This window comes from Ascaphus truei, chromosome 9 (genome assembly GCF_040206685.1).
Source record: "Ascaphus truei isolate aAscTru1 chromosome 9, aAscTru1.hap1, whole genome shotgun sequence".
Taxonomy (NCBI): Eukaryota; Metazoa; Chordata; class Amphibia; order Anura; family Ascaphidae; genus Ascaphus; species Ascaphus truei.
The window spans coordinates 10,823,119-10,846,922 of record NC_134491.1 but is presented as its reverse complement, the minus strand read 5'-3'; the positions used below and the strand labels follow the sequence as shown (position 1 = coordinate 10,846,922).

Below are 23,804 nucleotides of genomic sequence, written 5' to 3'. Positions count from 1 at the left end.
TTTATCTTGCTGAAAGTCATATGCATGCCCGCTTTCATACTTGTTGTGGTGATTAATTGCTGGAGGTCTTCTGGACTCGTGGCAAAAATAATGTCACTGGAAGGACAGACTGCTCAGGATGAGTGTATATTGAGTGCTACACTATTGAAATATATTAACAGTAATACACAAAAGGGGAAAGTATATCCCCAAGTACAGGCATACCCGCATTAACGTACGGGTCGTACGCAATGGGTCCAGAGCATGTATGTAAAGTGAAAATGTACTTAAAGTGAAGCACTACCTTTTTTCCCACTTATCGATGCATGTACTGTACTGCAATCGTCATATACGTGCATAACTGATGTAAATAACACATTTGTAACAGGCTCTATAGTCTCCCCGCTTGCGCACAGCTTCGGTACAGGTAGGGAGTCGGTATTGCTGTTCAGGACATGCTGACAGGCACATGCGTGAGCTGCCGTTTGTTTATTGGGCGATATGTCCTTACTCGCAAGTGTCCTTACTCGCAAGTGTCCTTAAACCGGGTATATCTCTAAAAGCCTGTATATCTCTAAAAGTGTGCACACCTAAGAACGAACAAAATTACAAGAATGTCAGGATAAGTGATGTGACTAAAACATAGCTTTTAATGTGTACAATTAAAATTAAGGCACAGTAAAATAACACAATTAAAACTAGGAGGGAGAGGGGAGGAACACGGTTGGCTGATTTGGTAAGGTGATCAGATCGAGCATCAGCTGAGTAACTGAGCAATTTACGTGTAGCTCATATCACTACGAGGATCTTCAGTAGATCCTAAAGTTATATATATAGATATATAGATGAAAAAATACTCTTATCAGGATATCACAGCAGCATATGGATCTAAATGTACTTAATGGCATCCAGTAACTGAAATTAATACCAACATTAGTATTAACTGCTTATATACAGCTGGTGTAGTAAGGCTAGGTCAGATATATATATGTATAATTCCTGAATGATGTGTTATATAAAGTTCATAAAACTGAAGAAGCCCAGTGAATAATAGCACCTATGCACCATAGAACAAAGCAATGACTTAATAGACAGTGCTGTGCTGTTAGTATTGCACTCAGATATAAGCTCAGTAGTGCCGCGGCCCTTACCGTAAAGAGTTCATGTGCTAGACATTTACCGCAAGTTGCACTGTAGCTGCCTGTCTCCTAAAATCACTTTTAGTTAGGTAGCCGTTCACTGACCTATGAGTTTTATTAACTCGATGTAACAGGGTATATCCAGCTGTACCTGTTTCTCCCCACATAGCAGATACACAATGTAAGTCCTGGTAAGATCCAGGCATTAGCAGGTTAATCTGTGGGCCCCTGACCCTCCTTCCCAAGAAAGGGAAGGAAGGTAGGTGTTGTCTCATGGCCTGTGTACAGCTCCTTGTAGGTGGGTACAGTCCATTAGCCCGCCCCTTCCAGAAGTTTCTACGGGGAGTAGGCTAAAGTTAGTGGGCAGTCTTCTCCCCCTGGGAGAGAGAGGATGTAGAGAGTCTTCCTCTCCACCTTGGAGAGAGAGGATGCAGGAGTGTGTCCCTCCCTGATCCCTGGCTTCGGGTGAAGGAGGGTGAAGTGATAGTGGGAACTGTGAGTCTTCCCCATTGCGGGGTAAGCTTGTTCACTTGGCTGGCTAGCCAAGACCACCTGGAGCAGTGGAAGTAAAGCACCGTCCAGAAGTCCTGGGGCGTATGCAGAAAAGTATGCTGCTAAGCTGATTGATGCTGAATAAAGATCCTGCAAATATACCTCAGCATAAAGTGTCAGTTCCTGGGCTGGGTGAAGGTATGTGTGTAGTGATGGGAGCTGACGCCTACACTTTGTGGGAGTCATCACTACTGGAAGCGCTGATAACACCAAGTGTAGACCACTCAGACCTCCTGCGAACCAACAGGTGAAGCACCAAAACAGCGACGTAATGCACCCTTTCCAACACACTGGTCCCTAGATGAGGTTTGGGGGGGGGAGGGGAAACATGTGTTACATCTATATAGCACATCATTGTGGAATTATACATATATATTATATCTCTGACCTACCCTGCCTGACAACTACCCCTTATTTCAGGGGCTCAAATGTAATTGGACAAATTAAACACAATCATAAATAACATGTTCATTTTTAATACTTTGTCGAGAATCCTTTGCAGGCAATGACTGCTTGAAGTCTGGAACGCATGGACATCACCAAACGCTGGGTTTCCTCCTTTGTGATGGTATGCCAGGCCTTTACTGTAGCTGTCTTCAGTTGTTGTTTGTTCGTGGGTCTTTCTGCCTTAAGTTTTGTCTTCAGCAAGTGAAATGCATGCTCGATCGGGTTGAGATCAGGTGATTGACTCAGCCATTGCAGAATATTCCACTTCTTTCCCTTAAAAAACTCCTGGGTTGCTTTCGCAGTATGTTTTGGATCATTGTCCATCTGTAAAGTGAAGCGCCGTCCAATCAATTTCGCTGAATCTGAGCAGACAATATATCCATATACACTTCAGAATTCATCCGGCTGCTTCTGTCTTCTGTCCCATCATCAATAAACACTAGTGACCCAGTGCCATTGGAAGCCATGCATGCCCATGCCATCACACTGCCTCCACCGTGTTTTACAGATGATGTGGTATGCATCGGATCATGAGCCGTTCCAAGCGTTCTCCATACTTTTTTCTTCCCATCATTCTGGTACAGGTTGATCTTAGTTTCATCTGTCCAAAGAATGCTGTTCCAGAACTGGGCTGGCTATTTTAGATATAGTTTGGCAAAGTTTAATCTGGCCTTTCTATTCTTGAGGCTTAGGAATGGTTTGCACCTTGTGGTGAACCCTCTGTACTTGCTCTCGTGAAGTCTTCTCTTTATGGTAGACTTGGATAATGATATGTCTACCTCCTGGAGAGTTTTCTTCACTTGGCTGGATGTTGTGAAGGGGGTTTTCTTTACCATGGAAAGGATCCTACGATCATCCACCACTGTTGTCTTCGATGGACGTCCAAGCCCTTTTTGTGTTGCAGAGCTTACCAGTGCTTTCTTTTTTTTCTCAGAATGTACCAAACTCTTGATTTGGCCACTCCTAATGTTCCTGCTATCTCTCTGATGGATTTTCTTCTTTTTTTTGAAGCCTAAGGATGCCCTATTTCACTTGCATTGAGAACTCCTTTGACCACATGTTGTGGGTACACAGCAACAGCTTCCAAATGTGAATGCCACACCTGGAATCAACTCCAGACCTCTTACCTGCTAATTGATGATGAAATAACGAAGGAATAGCCCACACCTGTCAATGAAACAGCTTTTGAGTCAATTGTCCAGTTACTTTTGGTCCCTTGAAAAAGAGGGGGCTCCATATTAAAGAGATTTAATTCCTAAACCCTTCCTCCAATTTGGATGTGAATACCCTCAAATTAAAGCGGATAGGCTGCACTTTAAGCCCATATTCATTATTTAACTGTAACTTGAATTTATTTTGGTACACAGCCGAAATAACACAAATTCTGTATCAGTGTCCAATTATTTCCGGACCTAACTGTAAACAAACACACACACACAAACGTGTGTGTGTGTGGGAGAGGGTACGTGTGTATGTGTGTGTATGTGTGTGGGAGAGGGTACGTGTATATGTGTGTGTATGTGTGTGGGAGAGGGTGCGTGTGTATGTGTGTGTATGTGTGTATGTGTGTGGGAGAGGGTGCGTGTGTATGTGTGTGTATGTGTGTATGTGTGTGGGAGAGGGTGCGTGTGTATGTGTGTGTATGTGTGTATGTGTGTGGGAGAGGGTGCGTGTGTATGTGTGTATGTGTGTGGGAGAGGGTGCGTGTGTATGTGTGTGGGAGAGGGTGCGTGTGTATGTGTGTGGGAGAGGGTGCGTGTGTATGTGTGTGGGAGAGGGTGCGTGTGTATGTGTGTGTATGTGTGTGGGAGAGGGTGCATGTGTATTTGTGTGTATGTGTGTGGGAGAGGGTGCGTGTGTATGTGTGTGTATGTGTGTGGGAGAGGGTGCGTGTGTATGTGTGTGTCTGTGTGTGGGAGAGGGTGCGTGTGTCTGTGTGTGGGAGAGGGTGCGTGTGCCTGTGTGTGGGAGAGGGTGCGTGTGTCTGTGCGTCTGTGCGTCTGTGTCTGTGCGTCTGTGTCTGTGCGTCTGTGCGTCTGTGCGTCTGTGCGTCTGTGCGTCTGTGCGTCTGTGCGTCTGAGTCTGTGCGTCTGTGCGTCTGAGTCTGTGCGTCTGTGCGTCTGAGTCTGTGCGTCTGTGCGTCTGAGTCTGTGCGTCTGTGCGTCTGAGTCTGTGCGTCTGTGCGTCTGAGTCTGTGCGTCTGTGCGTCTGAGTCTGTGCGTCTGTGCGTCTGAGTCTGTGCGTCTGTGCGTCTGAGTCTGTGCGTCTGTGCGTCTGTGTCTGTGCGTCTGTGCGTCTGTGTCTGTGCGTCTGTGCGTCTGTGTCTGTGCGTCTGTGCGTCTGTGCGTCTGAGTCTGTGCGTCTGTGCGTCTGTGCGTCTGTGCGTCTGAGTCTGTGCGTCTGTGCGTCTGAGTCTGTGCGTCTGAGTCTGTGCGTCTGAGTCTGTGCGTCTGTGCGTCTGAGTCTGTGCGTCTGAGTCTGTGCGTCTGTGCGTCTGAGTCTGTGCGTCTGAGTCTGTGCGTCTGTGTCTGTGCGTCTGTGTCTGTGCGTCTGTGTCTGTGCGTCTGTGTCTGTGCGTCTGTGTCTGTGCGTCTGCGCGTCTGCGCGTCTGCGTGTCTGTGTCTGCGTGTCTGTGTCTGCGCGTCTGTGTCTGCGCGTCTGTGTCTGTGCGTCTGTGTCTGTGCGTCTGTGTCTGCGCGTCTGTGTCTGCGTGTCTGTGTCTGCGCGTCTGTGTCTGAGCGTCTGTGTCTGTGCGTCTGTGTCTGTGCGTCTGTGTCTGTGCGTCTGTGTCTGTGCGTCTGTGTCTGTGCGTCTGTGTCTGTGCGTCTGTGTCTGTGCGTCTGTGTCTGTGCGTCTGTGCGTCTGTGCGTCTGTGCGTCTGTGCGTCTGCGCGTCTGTGTCTGCGCGTCTGTGTCTGCGCGTCTGTCTGCGCGTCTGCGTGTCTGTGTGTCTGTGTGTCTGTGTGTGTATGTGTGTGTGTGTGTGTGGAAGAGGGTGTCTGTGTCTGTGTGTGTAATATATATACTGTATATACACATACATATACATACATACATATACATACATATACATATATATATATATATATATATATATATATATATATATACACATACACATATATATACATACACACACACACACACACTGTCTCAGTTTGCATTATAATGGAGGGACTTCCTCACGCAATGATGTACATAACATCTACCATAGCTGTGACATTTCCTTAGTGTGCAATTTTTTGGCAAATTGTGGAACTATTCGAAACTATTCGACACACCAAGCTGTGATCGTCTCTACAAATGGTTAACAAACATACATGTAAATTGTCAGTAGTGAATAACAGCGTTGAGTGAATAACCCTCATACAGAGGTATAGGGAACAGAATGCAGTGTAGTGTAGGACTTGCACTTATTATGTTTTACCTTGACGATTTGGTGTGCAAGCTTATGATGCTTTGGCCAAAATATCTAACTAAAAAAACATATTTTATTATTATTAGTACTAGCATTATTATTAGTACTGAAGCATTATTTCTTGTAATTATTACCATGTATGTTTTGTCATTTGGATGTAGCACTGGGCACTCCCGGTAGGATGCTATATAAACTGAATTTTGAGAGCCATGTAGTAAAATGACATTGTCTTGAATTACTTTTATAGTAGAACATATTCAAACTTCTATATTGCCTTTTTTTTTGGTAATCTCCTTTTCAATTTTAATTGTAAATTGCTTTCAGTAGAGTATTTATTTTATTTTTTACTACCATGGTTACTTCAAATTTGGTTTGCACTTTCATCGTGTGTGCCTGACCGTGTCCCTTTAGTCAAAATAATTGAATATGTCTACATTGTGTTTTGAAAGAGCTCTGTGTAATACTAAAAGTGCCAAAATAACATTTGTATCGTACCAATGCTTATTGCTGTAACACATGCAGTGATCTCACCAAGTGAAAATGTCCCATAAATACAAAAATCCTGCTTGAAATCTTATATTAAATATAAATTCACCATTACATTTAAAAAGACAGTACCACCAATGGCTTCTCTATTGGCCCCCAGAGCAAGTCGTCAGCCATTGCATATTTTCCAGCATAGCCAGACATCTGGTAACATCGCTCCTGAACCATTTGGTTCCCGGATGATGGGGGCACAGTTGAGTAAGTAAGGCCAGTACATTTTAAAAAGATAATTTAAGTGGAATTGTCGATTTAACCATTTTCAAAATAGCCCATAAACCTCAAATTCAATTATCTCCATAGCAACAACATGCAGAGCAATATCTACTAAGTGCTGCTAAGTTAGGCACCTTGCAGGCCATTTAAAGTGAATTGGACATATGCCTTAGCACTGCTTAGTTGATACGTGCACAGTCCTGACATTCACATATCTCTCACTTAATTTGAAACTGTACTTACAGAAACTCTTGAAGCAGATTGGCGATACTAAAATGTACGTTATTCATCAAGGTAGTTTCAGCTATTTAACTTAAGAGCAGTAACTCAAGTATTTGAAGCATATGATGACAAAATCAACCAGACTGACACTATTCTCGGAGTAGGAATGATCAAAGACAACTTTTCATGCACAAATAAGCCTAATAATAATAACAAATAAGTCTATTGAGTCTAACCAAATTTTAATTCTGAATAGTTACTGCAGTGGTTTAACTTTTTTTTGGCTAAGGAACCCTATAATTATATTGTGAAATTCAAATGCATTTTAAGGAACCCCAACCCTCTCTAATAGCACGTCTGAGATCAGATGCATTTTAAGGAACCCCAACCCTCTCTAATAGCACGTCTGAGATCAGGTGCATTTTTGATTCTTCTGTATTTGATGTATATGTCCAAGTGAGGAAATTCCTCCAGCAGCAGCAGGAAGGGTAGCGAAGCACAGCCGTAGACAAACAGGGTGTAGACGTAGGTGGTCACCACCTACGTCTACACCCTGTTTGTCTACGGCTGTGCTTCGCTACCCTTCCTGCTGCTGCTGGAGGAATTTCCTTGCTGTCTGCTGCTGTTATGCGCGCCGGGTAACCGTTGCACACGGAGGAGATCACCGCTGGTCAGGTGACAGCCGTGCGCGATGCCGCAATCACGCCGGGAGTAGCGGTGCCACATCTACGCAAGCAGCTCACTTGAGACATGATACCGGGCATTTCCCCACCTCATCTACACCGGAGAGCACCGCCGGTCACTTGACCGCCCCACGTGACGCTCCAGTCACGACAGGGTTGGCGGTGCTACATTGCATCACTGCTACTGAGGACTGAAACACGGCGTTCACTCTCCTAAACCGTGAGTTTCTGCAACCATTGGTGCCCAGAGCTGGGCCAGTTGCCATCTGATATCTATGGTTTAAATACACTATGCAACGGTTACTTTATCCATTCTGATGCACCTGATAGGATATACATGTGTATCCGTTTCTACTCTATATGTCCAAGTGGCACATTGTAAGTGGCAGGACAGGACTACTGAAGTCTAAAAGGAAGGACCTCTTACCCTAACAAGATCATCTTCTCTCCTCAGTTAATATCCCATATCTGAACCATGTCTCCCTCAACTCAATTAAATTAAAGCTTTCACACCTAGGCAGGGAACACCCTGGGTAGAAAACCATCTGTTTGAATGTGCCACAGATGTGCTAATCAAGAAGACAGAACCAAAACTGTCAGGTGACTTTTTAGGCCCATATAAACCCAGTCAGAACAGCTTTAGTCTGCCTGCAGCACATGCCAAGTGGCACATTGTAAGTAGCAGGACAGGACAACTGAAGTTTAAAAGGAAGTGAAGAAGAAGTGGACAACACCTACTGGCCCTGATTCCTGTATTTGAACAACGCTGGAAAGGAGGATATTAGCTATCCCAGACTGCACTTCCCAGAACTTAACTATGGCTGTGATGCTGCCTTTACGATTTATTTTTGCTGTGGCCTCACTTCTCAAATTATACACTTCCTTCTACCAGGCTCATTATATCTCTAACTCTATTCATGTATCTCCATCTCTCCTTTCTTCACCAATTCTGAGTTCACATGAACTCCTTTCTTACTTGCGCCCTCTAACACTGCATAGCTATATTGCCTGCACTAAATCACACCCCTACAAATCATCCTCACACATTCTCTTTCTATCCATGTTTCTTCTCCTTGCTTCTGGGGATATCTCTCCCAATCCTGGTCCCTGCCTTATTCCTACATGCTCTCTTCCTCGCCAGCCAAATGCAACCTCTACTCCTTGTGTCAACCCCTCCAACCTCATACCCATCCCCTGCCACCCTCCCTCTTCTCTCCCTTTCTCCTGTGCCCTTTGGAATGCACGCTCCCTTTCTAACAAGTTCCTCTCTGTGCATGACTTCTTTCTCTCTCTTACCTCTTCTTTGGGCCTTCAACAGTGGACTGCAGCCAGCACCCACAAGGATGGGCACTACCTCGACCTGGTTTTCACTAAAAACCTCTCTCTCACGGATTTCTCCATTTCCTCTCTCTGACCATCACCTCATCTCATTCTCTTTTTCTCGCTTCTCCAACTCCAACTACCCCCCGGTTCTGCAGAAATCTGCACTCTATTCACCTAACAGACTTTGAGTCCACTTTACGCTCCTCCCTCCCCTTTCTTAGCTCTGCTACAGGCCCTGACAACCTGGTCAGCAACTACAACTCTGCCTTATCCTCCTCTCTTGATCTACATGCCCCGCATTCTCTTTGCCGTCCTCGCCATTCTAACCCCAGACCCTGGCTAAATTCCCACACGCGCATGCTACATTCCGCCACTCGTTCCTCTGAACGCCTCTGGAGGAAATCTCATACTCTCGCAGACTTCCTTCACTACAAATTTATGCTATCCTGTCTCAACTCTGCCCTCTCGCAAGCTAAACAAGCCTACTTTTCTACACTAATCAACATGCACAATTCTAACCCACGCCGACTCTTCTCTGTCTTTGACACTCTACTCAAACCACCCTCAGCTGCCACTTCTTCCTCCATCTCCGCTCAGGACTTTGCTGACTATTTTAAGGAAAAGGTGGAAGCCATACGTCAGAACATCCCCTCTGTTTCTTCCTCCCATCCTACACCTCTTCCTAACTCTCCTCCAGCCTTCCTTGACTCTTTTTCCACTGTCTCAGAGGAGGATGTGTCGTTGTTGATCGCCTATTCTCCCTCTACCACTTGCTCTTTTGGCCCCATTCCCTCCCATCTCCTGAAACCTCTTGGTCCTACTATAATCCCTATGCTCACACACATTTTTAACTCCTCCCTCTACTCTGGCAACTTTCCCTCCTCCTTTAAACATGCAACAGTTATACCATTACTCAAAAACAGCAAGCTTGACCCTACCTGTCTTTCTAACTATCGACCTGTCTCCCTCCTGCCTTTTGCCTCTAAACTCCTTGAACGTCTTGTATTCTCTCGCTTGCTTCATTTTCTCAACTCCTACTCTCTCCTAGACCCTCTGCAATCTGGCTTCTGCACTGCTCACTCCACGGAAACAGCCCTCACTAAAATAACTGACCTCCATGCTGCCAAAGACAGAGGTCATTACACTCTGCTCATATTACTCGACCTCTCCGCAGCATTTGACACCATGGACCAACCTCTTCTCCTTCACATTCTCCATACTCTTGGTATTCGGAACAAAGCTCTATCCTGGATCTCCTCTTACCTCTCCCATCGTACTTTCAGTGAATCTTCTGCCAACACCTCTTCCTCCTCTATTGATCTCTCTGTGGGGGTACCCCAGGGCTCTGTCCTGGGACCTCTTCTCTTTTCTCTGTACACACTCTCTCTAGGTGACCTAATAACATCTCTTGGGTTTAAATATCACCTCTATGCTGACGACACACAAATTTACTTTTCAACACCCGACCTTACACTTGCTGTACAAACTAAAGTTTCTGAATGTCTCTCTGCTATATCATCCTGGATGGCCCTCCGCCGTCAAACTCAACATGGCAAAAACAGAACTCCTCATACTTCCTCCCAAATCTGGCCCTACTACCTCCTTCCACATTACTGTTGGAAGTACGATCAATCACCCAGTAGCCCAAGCACGCTGCTTAGGGGTCACACTGGACTCCTCTCTTAAATTCAAAGCGTTTCTAAAACCTGTTGCTTTTTCCTCCGCAATATCACTAAGATACACCTGTTCCTTTGTTGCTCGACTGCTAAAACTCTCAGGCCCTCATTCTCTCCCGTCTTGATTACTGTAACCTCCTGCTGTCCGGCCTTCCTGCCCCTCACCTGTCTCCCCTACAATCTATCCTAAACGCTGCTGCCAGAATCACTCTACTTTTTCCTAAATCTGTCTCCGCGTCTCCCCTCCTGAAATCTCTCTCCTGGTTTCCGATCAAATCCCACATCTCACACTCAATTCTCCTCCTCACTTTTAAAGCTTTACACTCTTCTGCCCCTCCTTACATCTCAGCCCTAATTTCTCATTATGCACCATCCCGACTCTTGCGTTCTTCTCAAGGATGTCTTCTTTCTACCCCCTTTGTATCTAAAGCCCTCTCCCGCCTTAAACCTTTTTCACTGACTGCCCCACACCTCTGGAATGCCCTTTCCCTCAATAACCGACTAGCACCCTCTCTATCCACCTTTAAGACCCACCTTAAGACACACTTGCTTAAACAATCATATGTATGAATAGCACTGTGGATAATACTGGACACATGATACATAAAGCTTAGCCCCCTGCAGACGCACTTACCAGAACTCCCTCCTATTGTCTCTGTACTTTCTCCCTACCTACCAATTAGACTGTAAGCTCCTCAGAGCAGGGACTCCTCTTCCTTAATGTTACTTTTATGTCTGAAGCACTTATTCCCATGATCTGCTATTTATATTATCTGTTATTTATTTGATTACCACATGTATTACTACTGTGAAGCGCTATGTACATTAATGGCGCTATATAAATAAAGACATACAATAAAAAATGGCAGAAAACCCTTAAGCCCGAAAGTATAGCTGTCTTGTCTCCCCAAGCACAAAGCTTGGGAGAGCGTGCCCCACAGAGGTAAGCGCGCCAAGCGCGGTCAGCGCCAGTGGGGACTCAGCCTAAGGGATGCCCGCAGAACCCGCGGGTTTGTCTGGACACTGGTTGCAAAACACTGTTACTTAAGTAATAATCCGAGTAAAAAGCCGAGGGACTTTAACTCAGCCAGGGCATTATTGGCCAGTAATGCCCTGTTCTGAGGGGATTATTACTATTATAGGCTAAATGTAGGCTTTTTTTCATAAATAAGACACTTTTGTATAGTTATATAGATTTTTTTTATTAAAATAAAATGGTAAATACATTAAAGCCCCTCTATAACGCTTACACTGCAGCTATCTATATCCACACCCTGCCGCACACAAACACACACACTGCAGCTCCACACACACATGCGCACACACACACACTGCAGCCACACGCTGCAGCCACACACACACACACACGGTGAAGGGGTACCCAGGCCAGTAAATAAAGGTATTTGGCTCGGCTGGGTGCCTCTATTGGAGAATTGTGATTGACAGCTCTTCAAACCAATCATGGCATGTAACTGCATTTGTAATGAAGGTGCATGTGTATTTTTACTGTTCCAGGAGTGCCAACCAGTGGAGAGGTGCAGGGCGTGAGTTTCAGGGGTGATTTTATGGTAAAATGTTGTCAGGGTGTGTTTGGGTAGAAGGGGGCCAGTGTTGCGGGTTACCCCGAAACATGTACTCCGGAATCCCCCCAGATTCCTGAGGACATGAGGAACACAGACCACCGGATAAAATCCTCCCTAGAAAGCAGTTGCAGCTCACCGCCAAATCTCCCTGCTTCAGCACAGACCAGAACAGTAAGACAAGGCAGGGTATTGAATTACATTCAAAGGTCCCCGGGATATATGCCCAAAAAAAAAAAAAAACAACGGGTGGTTCAGAGTAAAGTCATTTTTAAGATTATGTGTATAACTGTGGCAGTGTTTTCGTGTAAGCGTGTGAAAAGAAAAAAGTTTTTAAAAGTACACAAAGTTTATATTTTTATTAAAGTAAGGTTCAGAGGAAGTCATTCAGTATGAATAAAAATCCATTTGCATGGGAAACAGGGGTTACTCCGCCCTCTGAGCTTCAAAGGCCATCCAGGATATGGAGATGTTAAACCTCTTGTTAGCAAAGGGAGGGGGTGGGGGGGAAGAGAATTTCAATAAGCCCTCCTGGCCAGTTTCAAAGGAAGTCCAGGATATGGAGGTGTTAAACCTTTTGTTAGCAAGGAAGAGAATTTCAAAGACATCCAGGCAAATGGCTGCTCTGCCCAGACTGAGCGGCGCCAGGTATAGGGGACATGCCTCATATGCTAAGCGGCCAAGGTGCAAAGCTGGCACATGCCCAGAGCAATAGAACAGAGAAAACCCAGGGCGCTTCCTTCAAAAAGAGTATTTAATGGGACAAATAAAATGGATAGTTTACCACCATGAAACTGTTGTACAAGGGTCCCCTCGGTGACGTCGTCTCTCCTATGACTCTGACCCCAATAGGATCTATCCAGGATCCTTGTTAGTACGGGGATACAGGAAAAAGGGGGAGCACAGGTAGAGGGATAATGTTGTGATGTGTGATATATAAAACCTCTGATAAAAAACTCTAATAAAAGACTCTAATAAAAGATGGTGGGAGTAATAAAAAATGGAAACACTTACACGGCCATGTGTAAATGCTTTCACATCAAGGTGTCTTCATTGGTCTTCTTTCTTTTCTTCTCCTCTTTCCTTTTCCTCTGTTGTGGTGTTTATCTTTCTTCTCAGGTCCAGGTATATTGTTAAGTTCTCCAACGACTTTTCCTTCAGGCGTCACCCTCAAGGTAAACAGATATACACATGTATAAACAATATTGCTAATAACAATGATATACAATGACCAGCTGTAACCTAACACAGCAGTTAAATGCAGTCACTCACAAGGCCAGGCGTGAGTGCGACCTGTGGGGAAGGTATATTTTCTTTGTAACAAGTATGATGGTTGCATCCAATATTTAATGAATACGTGGATGGTGGATAATGATGGGTGATGATAAATAAATATATATATATATATATATATATATATATATATATATATATATATATATATAAAAAGGATGATACTCACACGGCCTCGTGTGAGTAAACACACATAGGGGTATCTCTAAATGATGGGTGATGATGGGTAATAATAAATATAAAAGTTGATACTCACACGGCCTCGTGTGAGAAAACACACATAAGGGTATCTCTGGGGGCTTCAACGTTGATATCCCAGCAGGGGGAGAAAAGCTAGACTCTCCTCCCTATTTAGGTATTGAGACAAAGTATAGTCCTGAATGAGCAATACCTATCCTTTATTTAACATAAAAATAGACGCGGAGTCAACTAGCTGCGTGCATCGATCCCTGCATTATATCATCCTACAGACAGGCTGCATCATTTTATTTGTTTTTATTTATTTATTTGTTTTTTACAGTTCATGTTCTATTTTTATTTTAAATAAAGGATAGGTATTGCTCATTCAGGACTATACTTTGTCTCAATACCTAAATAGGGAGGAGAGTCTAGCTTTTCTCCCCCTGCTGGGATATCAACGTTGAAGCCCCCAGAGATACCCTTATGTGTGTTTTCTCACACGAGGCCGTGTGAGTATCAACTTTCATATTTATTATTACCCATCATCACCCATCATTTAGAGATACCCCTATGTGTGTTTACTCACACGAGGCCGTGTGAGTATCATTATATATATATATATATATATATATATATATATATATATATATATATATATATATATATATATATATATATTTAATTATTTATCATCACCCATCATTATCCACCATCCACGTATTCATTAAATATTGGATACAACCATCATACGTGTTACAAAGAAAAGATACCTTCCCCACAGGTTGCACTCACACCTGGCCGTGTGAGTGACTGCATTTAACTGCTGTGTTAGATTACAGCTGGTCATTGTATATCATTGTTATTAGCAATATTGTTTATACATGTGTATATCTGTTTACCTTGAGGGTGACGCCTGAAGGCAAAGTCGTCGGAGAACTTAACAATATACCTGGACCTGAGAAGAAAGAAAAACACCACAACAGAGGAAAAGGAAAGAGGAGAAGAAAAGAAAGAAGACCACAAAGACACCTTGATGTGAAAGCATTTACACAAGGCCGTGTAAGTGTGTTTCCATTTTTTATTACTCCCACCATCTTTTATTAGAGTCTTTTATTAGAGTTTTTTTATCAGAGGTTTTATATATCACACATCACAACATTATCCCTCTACCTGTGCTCCCCCTTTTTCCCGTATCCACATGCCCAGAGCAGACTGAGAAGCCCCTCTGCCAGGTTTGCCAAGTAATGGCAACTCTGTGATAGGGGAAAGGAATTATTCCCACGGAGTAGATTGGTTGCATGGGTTAAGTATAGGCCTGTTTAGTGCATAAAAAACCCTGCAGCCCATTGGGAAGCAGTTCCATCATTTAACAAGTTTGATCGTGCAGTGAAAGATTCATCCTGTAACCAGACTTAACAGCATAATTAGTAAGTGTATTTTTTGTTGTAATTGTAAATCAAGCTGTGTATGTTCATTATGTAAACAAATCACAATTTATTTTATCTCTTGCTTTGCTCACGCAAAGGATCCAGGTATTTTGGTGTTAAAAGCATTGGTCTCCTGTGACAGACAGACACACACACACACACATACATACATACATACATACACACACACACACACACAAAACAGCATCTACACACACACACACACTGCAGACAGCCACTTACTTTGCAGCTAGACACTCTCTCTCCCTCCTTAACTCAACTAAGTCTGTCAGCTCTGTTTGCGGAGGGAGGGGGAGGAGTCACTGCCTGCTGCTGCTATCTGGCCAATCCCCTGCCTGTCTGAGAGCTGTTCCTGCTTCCTGACCAATCCCCTGCCCTGTCTCAAAGCTGTTCTGAAAGCTGATTGGCTGGAAATAAACACATCGGAAATAAACACATTGCAAGCTGCAAAAATTCCGGGCATTACTGAATGAATAATGCATGGAATTTTAACCAATCAGAGAGTAGGGATTTCAATAATGCCCAGATGGAGCATAAACAAAACTGAACATATACAACGAAGCTGAGTGACAAGTGTTATGCATAAGAAGATACCGGCATTGTACTCTTCATTTTTTTATTTTTTTATTTAAGGAGACAAAGTTGCTCGGTTGCATGCCTCTCCTCAATGCAATGTAAAACCAGTCACAAACATTCTTAGGAGTCCTTACCTGCTGGAAAATCTCAATCAGAAAGTTGACGTTGCTGCGCTTGCCGGAGAAGAACCTGCGAATGATCTCGTAGTCAGTGACATGCTCTTCAGCAATGCTACAAAGGCTGGACACGCTTGGCTCGCGCTCTGTGAGGGTGCTGGTGTTCGAGTGGGACTGCTCAGGTTCTGCTGTTCGTTCTGTGTTCTCACTCCTGCTTTCCTCCTGGGCAGCCAGGTTGGCAGCTGCTCTCTGGGGAGGAAGACGCACAAAGAGAGTAGCAAAGAAACAGCAATGAACGCACAAAATAAGAGACAGTAATAGGGCTCAATAACTAAGTGGTGCTATGCTATTAGAAACATCATTCAAAATGCGTTCTCCTATAATGCAGTATCAGATAGGAGTTTCGGAGATGTTCAATCACATACAACGCCCACAGGATCCAGCAGAGAACAGTTATATCCCAGGCAATTAAAGATAACAGAGCGATCCCGAAGACCCAGTATGGTATCGTGGCAATCCAACATTCCCCCCCCACCCCCTCCTCCTCCCTACCGTCCCCTTTTCTTTAAGTTCTTTATTATTTTTAATATTCACCGTCAAATCGCTACTGTAATTGAATGTTCCACAGTCGTTATACAGATCAGATATTGAAAATGCATGACACAATTTTGATCCGGCAATGTATTATGACTGTAACCTACTTGAAAAACCAATAAAAATGACAAGTTAAAAAAAAAAAAAAGAAACATCATTCACGTGAATAGGCCATACACATAAAGGTGTATTACAATACCAGAAAATGTCCTGTGACATAGCACGGTTTGTGGATATGGCCATAAGATTGTTTGCCTTAGTAAAAATCGGAATAGGTCACAAAGCTAGGTTCCATCTCCTCAGAACCTTCAGAAAACGATGTTACATAAAACTATGTAATAAAGGGGACACAAAAAACAACACTACACCTGTCTGTTAAAACGAGGTTGCTTTTCCCAAGTTTCATTCCAAGATTAAATTCAATATAAAAGGGTTATGCAAAAGATATGACACACAACTTTTTTAGGACAGTTTCAAAAGTCTCCATTGCTATCCCACCATTCCTTATAGGTATAAAGTGAAATTATCATACTACCAAATAAAGCAAAGAACAGATGATACAGTATATCCCTTTAAACACAGAAGCACCAACAAAGCACTAAAGGCCCTGGTACTAAAAAAAATGTGCACATGTAATCCCCCTCCTGTTGAGTTACTAATGTGCTACAAGGGGTTCACAGCATAGTAAGTAGATGCTAGCCCCCACCCTATGGGGATAAAAGAGAGGAAAAGTTCTGGAGGGTTAGGTGCCAGGATGAGAGAAGAGGAGCCTCAGGGAATAGAGGTAGAGGAAAGGTTCCCCATGTGACAGGAGAGATCAGGCCTCCCTGTTTATTGTGTTGTAGCTAGGGACAGTGCCCTATCAGTTAGGATCCTTACACAATGGCCAGAAGAGATAGGCAGGTTCCAGAGAGGGAATGCAGACATGCTACAGAGGGCCATCTAGAGAGGGCACTGAGATGTCAGGAGATCAGCCCCACAAGCGGATTCCTCTATATAGAATTCATAGCCCCTGAGGAAGTGGCAGTACCACAACAGGCCTGGAGAATAATAGTAACCTGCACAGAACAGGATCTCAGTGGGGCCCAAAGTAAGCGGGACCACATGGATGTTGCTAAGAAGGGGGCCCGGTCCAATTAAAGAAATCTGGACTGTAACAAGTGTATGAACCTTCCAGTGAGTGTTAAGAGATTCTTGAAGATGGCTGCTGGATTACGTCTGGCTTCAAATAGCTTTGAACTTACTGGGTTATTATGAAGAGTCAGATGTGTTGAAAATGAACTCTTCAAGGAAATGAAAATGCCGGCGACCATCTTGTTATATCCCATATTGCCGCTAGTCAAACCTTTTATAGAAAATGTGCTCTTCGTTGCAAAGGGTGGTCTCTTACAAAATCTGTATATTGTATTTCAATCTGTTTTTGAGCCTCTAGAATTCTGCAGACTTACTTTACTGTATACAAACAGGATGTCCTACCGCTCAACCCAAATACCGTGGTATAAGATAAGGTAATAGATAACTGAGGTGCAAGTGGAAGATATTAACATGAATAAACGTGTGTCCCAGCAGGTGCCCCAAAACGATTCCCATATATTCGTACTCCTTCAGTAAAATGTGTCAGTGGTAGGAATTCATGGACTCAGAGAATGACTCATAAAAAAAAAGTCACTATGGTAACATAACCGCCGAGGTACTCCAAAATATATTTTAAAACAAATGTTTTATTAACATATGTAAACAGACATTGTGAACTAATATATATACACAAGTGAATATTAAAATCCTTAATGGTGAATGTGGAATCAACGTAAAGATGAGACTGTTGAGGTGCTGTAAGCAGTAACCTCACAATATAATAGATGTTGCTATGTGTGTATGCTCAGATATATAAAGACAGGACTGCGAAGTCTGGTATCAATAAACAGAATGACTGAGGACAGGTATAGAACACTTCAAAGGTATACATTAGTATATATGCTGGGTAACACCCAGAAACAGCAATATAGTAGTAACCTGTGTATAGATGCCTAGAGTGCAGCCCTCTGGAGGATAGGAGTAAATCTCCTCAAAATAAGCAATACACAAAATACAAATGGTAACCTCGGGGGTTACGTTACCATAGTGACTTTTTAATGAGTCATACGCTAGAGTCCATGAATTCCTACCATTGACACATTTTACTGAAGGAGTGCGAATATATGGGAATCTTTGTGGCCCGTGCTGGGACACATATGAAATACTTACTTGGCCATTTTATTTCTGGAAATTCAATCTCGGGGTAGGCTGGCATATTATTTTAAACATTATTTACTTCTGCAGAAACATGATTTAGAATACATGAAAATAAATCTATTTTTTTTTTTTATTGTGAAGCGCAATATTTTCAAAGACTCCAATGGGTAGTGGATTAAGGCAAGACAAGTAACGACCATTTGTTAGAAAATGCTATTAACCAAGTGGGAGAACAAAATTAAACTGCACACTTTCTGTACTTTCTAGAAGCTTTATACTCTACGACCCACATTGGTTACACTGTACGGTTCTCCAGGCCAGGAAAGCGTATGAACTCTATTCAAATTAATGAAACTCAGAGGCTTCTCGAACAAAGAGGAGCGGCCCCACAGTATACTGAAAGCAGTCTGTGTTTTATTCCTAGAAACTTGAAATCCCCAAACCAGTATTGCAATATCACTATAGACAAAAAAGCAATGGGTACCCAGATTTCACACAAAAAAGAACTTGCAATACCTGAATATTCTTTGGCACGTTCTCCCCTTCGGTCCCAGGAATATGAGTCCCTGTGTGCGGCTTGGGTTCGAGCCAGAAGGATACTAGCCATCGGATGACAATTACCCGGGCATTGAGGAAAGGCTCTTTGGTGCAGTATTGAGCCTCATTGCTCTCTGCGTCTCTCCGGATGAGCACATAGTGAGGTTTTGGTCTCATCTGTGGTATCTCTGCAATATAGTGATAGAGAAGAAGGATAGAAGCTTATTTTCACTCTGCATTCAAGTAAAGCAGATATCAAACTGTCTGATAGGTTAAAGCATTCTGAAGGTGAAATTAGGAAGTGCACTTGTGTACACACGCGCACACACACACACACACACACACACACACACACACTTTGTTACTGACAATTCCTTTTCTTTGTTATGACTTAGAAATCAATATGGAGTTTGATACAAACAAGCCAGTCAAACCATTAATGTGTCAGAGCAGTCAAACAGAAATAATATAGTTCAGGTTTAATTCAGTTGAGAACAAGCTAAATTATACTAAACTACAGTACACTCTGTTTCCTGCTAATGTTCGCTAGATCACTAATTGTTCAGCTAATTAAAGGAGCCTGAGACAAGATCATACATTTGTGTTTATAAATTAAGAATTATTTGCTGAATATTTAAAATGTCACAGGGAGATCCATTATTTTGGAGATCATTTAATATAAATGAATGGTGATAAGTGCCAGTACTAAACATGCCTTTGTGCAATTACTAGTGGGAATTGCAATAAACAATGTAAATGCCATGCTTGGTGCTGATGCATGTTCAAAGTTTATATGTAAACAGGGGTCAAAGTGGTTTGAAAAAGTATTGGAACTGTCTGTCCGCAAAGGATTCCACATTTATCCAACTTTGTGGAAAAGCTCATTTATATAATACAGATCTATTTGTTTAAACTACTCCCTATTAAATCCTATAGAAAACTCTGATATTCTCAGGCTGTATTTATGGTGAGAAAGAAAAAAAAAAGGGGGGGGGGGGCGCTAAAGAAATGATATATTTATTTTAAAACAGAAAGTAGAATTAGAAATGTCTCAAAATTTAAAGTAATTTTACTGAGAGATCGTAAAATAAAAAGTAGTGGTGTTTCATACCACCTAAATACCACACTTCCACCACTGTATGTGGATATGTATGTAGATATATTATAATTACACACTTACCAAGTACAGGGTTATATAGGCTGCTTTCTCTGCTCATTGCAGGGAAAATGTAAGGCATGTAATATTTCTTAAAGTTAGAAAACAAGAAGGCAAACCCCCCTTCCTCTTTATCTCTATTCCGCCATTCCAAACTGCGGACCTAGAGAGGTAAAACCAAAAACATACATTTTTAGTAGAGCCATCAGTCAAAATAGCGGCTTTTTTAACATATGATACATGCCCAAGTTTCCAGGAGCCGATTAGTTGCTCAAAATGACAGCACAGAATCAATGCTTTCTAGGAGGCAGGCAAAAATGTATTCAGATTTCCAAATTGGCACAGAAATTACATTGAAAGCATAATGAAAAAATAAACTTCAAAAAAAGACTCCAACATGTATACACTGTGGTTAAAAAGAAAATGTAAGCATAGTAGGGCACGCCAGACATTCAAATACCAGAAGGTTGTATTAACAAAAAATTTAGAGCAGTGGTGGAGAATTATTTTGGTTGTGGGGGCCCCTTCACGAGCTTTAGTAAGTTTCGCAGCCACACACACAATGTACATACTCTTTTTCTCACTTCCCCCTCCTTTCTCACACCCCCTTTCATTTTTTTCCTCCTCCTCCCCGGTGTCCTACCTAAGGTGCGGGTTGCGGTGGCGACGGAGGGAGCCCCGCCAGTGATTAAGAAAGTTGGGCCCGATTTCCGGTGGGGCCTAACTCCCGTGTTAGGACCTGTGTGGGATCACCCCGCTGACGTCAATGCTTAATGTGGGGGCTAAGCTGACTTAGTTATGTCTGGCCTTTATAGGTAATTAAAGGCAAACAAATTAACATATTTCACATTTTAATTGAAAACGCAGGTGGGAAGTAAAACTATAAATTGACATGTTGTAACTGAAAACAAATGATTTAGCAGCACCATGTGTCTAGGGCTTTACACATGGAAATACTAGTGCAGGAGTGTCTTCAAGGGAATCCCTGCTTCAGCACAGTTGGCTCAAAGACCGAGCAAACTGTGCTGAAGCAGAGAACCTTAAAACCCAACCTGCTGGTGGCCACCCCTGGACTATAGAATATGTTGTTGGTCTTGGCTAAAGGATACATTTACAGTGCATCTTAAATTAAGTAAGCGATTACTATACCAAGAAAAATTTCCTTAGCCAATTCCAGTCTGGCTTTCGCCCCAAACACCCCACCGTAACTACCCTGCTAAAAGTTTGCAATGAATTTCAGTGTGGAATGGAACAACTCACGGGTGCAATATTCCTAGATTGTGCAAAGGCTTTTGATACTGTTGACCATATCTTGCTTAAACTCCAGTGTCCTGGAATAGGGAAGCATGCTTTAAACTGGTTTCATTCCTTCCTAACAGGTAGATCCCAACATGTGTCCATCTCAGGCTCTAACTCTAACCCTTTGGATATCACCTGTGGTGTACCGCAATGCTCTGTTCTGGGGCCCCTACTTTCTCAGTGTTCATCAATGATCTTCCTACAGCTTGTCAGGAAGCCTCAATACATATGTATGCAGATGACAATATTATATGCGCACAGCCATAGCCTCTCCGACCTTGGATACGTTCTTCAATCTGACTTTTTGAGACTTGAAAATTGGATTTCCCAAAACAAACTCTTTTTAAACACTGACAAGACTGTAACAATGGTATTTGGGACCAACGCTAAATTTCTAAAGTTTCCAATGACTGAGCTCCAGATCAGAACCAACGCTAAAACCACCCTAACTAGTTTTAAATACTTGGGCATATGGTTTGACTCCCATTTAACATTTGGGATGCACATTGATACCCTGACATCCAAAAACTATGCCAAACTAGGTGTAAAACAATAAAGGGATACCGGCGCCTAATGTGTCCAATTAAGTGGATTCTTTCATCCAATGTGGATAGTTCAAATTTTGGAATGATCAGCAAACTGTTGGTATTCTGATGACCAGATGCAACAGGACGGCTGAAAGTTATAAGCAATGTGCCTCTCTCTGCCACATGAAAGGAATTAGCAGGGCTTCCAGTTCACCGTAACCTCTCCCGTATGTCTCGGTTCATCAGACCAGAAAGGATAGTATCTGGCGTGCTTCTCCGCGTCCCGTGTCAATCCAGGACCGGTAGTGACGTCACCGGATGTGCGTCACAAGCAGGCGGGACCTTCTGGCGATATTGGAAGGGACGGCGATCGTAACTCCTCTGCTGCTTCTCGCAATGTGCAAATGATGGGCACTAATAATGCTTCTCTCACTATGTCTTGCAATGGTGTACTTTAAAGGAACAAATCCTCCCTAATAATTAACGATAATTTTTACAGTTTGACAGTTTTATTCCATGTTTATATCTAAACATGAAGCACCCGAGACACTTGCCTGGATTACCATGTACTTCAAAAGAGCCTCCAGAAAGTAACTAGTGTGATCTTCTTGAGCTTTGTCCCCAGATTGTGGTGGTACAAGTGGCGTAATTTCCTCAATTGTAACTTGATCTGAAATATACAAACATTATAAATACAATCTTCCAGTGTATTCACCTAATGAATCCATTGCACGGCTTTGCCACTGTCAAACTTAGACCAGAAGTTCACAATTCCGTTTTGCTTGTTATTTTTAGTCTTAATCAAATCCAGTGGGGCCTCTAGAGCAGAAGGCTGTTTCCTGAGAAATCTATATTTAAAAAGGCAATCCAAGCAGCACTTTAAAAAAAAAAAAAAATGCAGCCTTTGATTACCTTTATTGGAAACTAATTACCTAAGCTGCTGGCCGATTAATTCTCCTGTAATTGATCAGCAAATATCCTGCTTTCAAGGGTTTACTAAATGGCTGCCTTTCAGTTTCAATCATTTTTTCAGTCAGTAACTCAGCAGCTACAATGTATTCTTAAATTATGAAGGTAACATTATCTATTGTTACAGTTTGCAGCTAAAACTGCTGGGAATATTGTTAACAAATGATCAAGCAGGAAAGTGTTGACTAGATCTATCACTACTGGGGAAGTATGTTAAAACCTGCTATAGAAAGCAAAGGATGCGCAGTATATTAAAACTCATTAAAATGGCATTAAGACTTGAATTGAAAAAAAAAATGTTAAGTATTATCTAATACTACAAAAGTGATTTATTAACATAAAAAATATATTTTTTTGTTTCTTTTGGGAAATCTTAATTGTCGCTAGGTTAGCCTCACTCCCACAGGCTAACAAGTAAGACATTACTTTTTGAACCTCTATCAGAAAACCCCAGCTGCTATCTTCTTTTCTCTAATTCTACTAGCATATTCAAAAGTAATTTGTGTGGAAACTGGAAGGTCCCAGGAGTTGAGTAGCACAGTACAATTCTAGAGGCCGTCCTAATAATGAGATAAATCTTACCCACGCCATCTGTCCTCGAGTGCCCTGAGTAGCAAATCCAAACGGCGTGCAAACTGTGGAGAGTAATCCGGGAGAGAAAAACAGTGCACTGCCAGGGAGCCAGGTGGTGAGAAAAATAAGTTTCTATTTATTCAGCACAACTACAAAACATCACCCTAGGGGGTGAAAAAAGTCCCTCCTACGCGTTTCAGACACTAGGTGTTCTTTATCAAGGAGTATATAGATAGTATACTCCTCGGTAAAGGACACCTAGTGTCTGAAACGCGTAGGAGGGACTTTTTTCACCCCCTAGGGTGATGTTTTGTAGTTGTGCTGAATAAATAGAAGCTTATTTTTCTCACCACCTGGCTCCCTGGCAGTGCACTGTTTTTCTCTCTTTTTTTTCACACAGTATACTTACACTCACATGTGTGTGATCTCATGCTATCTGCTATTCTGTTTAATTGCTATTGATATCATTTGTCTACCCCGATTACAATAAAACATCTTAATAACATTTTGCACACACTGATTTCTAT

The 23,804-nt window shown here is 42.6% G+C and overlaps 1 protein-coding gene across 9 annotated transcripts in view; it reads right to left on the bottom strand.

The window, feature by feature from the left end:
* RALGAPA1 (Ral GTPase activating protein catalytic subunit alpha 1) overlaps positions 1-23,804 on the bottom strand; it is a 234,572-nt gene that overhangs the window by 167,273 nt on the left and 43,495 nt on the right. For all 9 annotated transcript variants that reach the window (XM_075613327.1, XM_075613328.1, XM_075613331.1 and 6 more), the window contains exons 7-10: positions 22,290-22,405; positions 19,934-20,072; positions 18,733-18,941; positions 15,409-15,639 (exon numbers count right to left, since the gene is read on the bottom strand). In XM_075613327.1, coding sequence (XP_075469442.1) covers positions 15,409-15,639; positions 18,733-18,941; positions 19,934-20,072; positions 22,290-22,405 — 695 coding nt within the window. The remainder of the gene's footprint in view (positions 1-15,408; positions 15,640-18,732; positions 18,942-19,933; positions 20,073-22,289; positions 22,406-23,804) is intronic.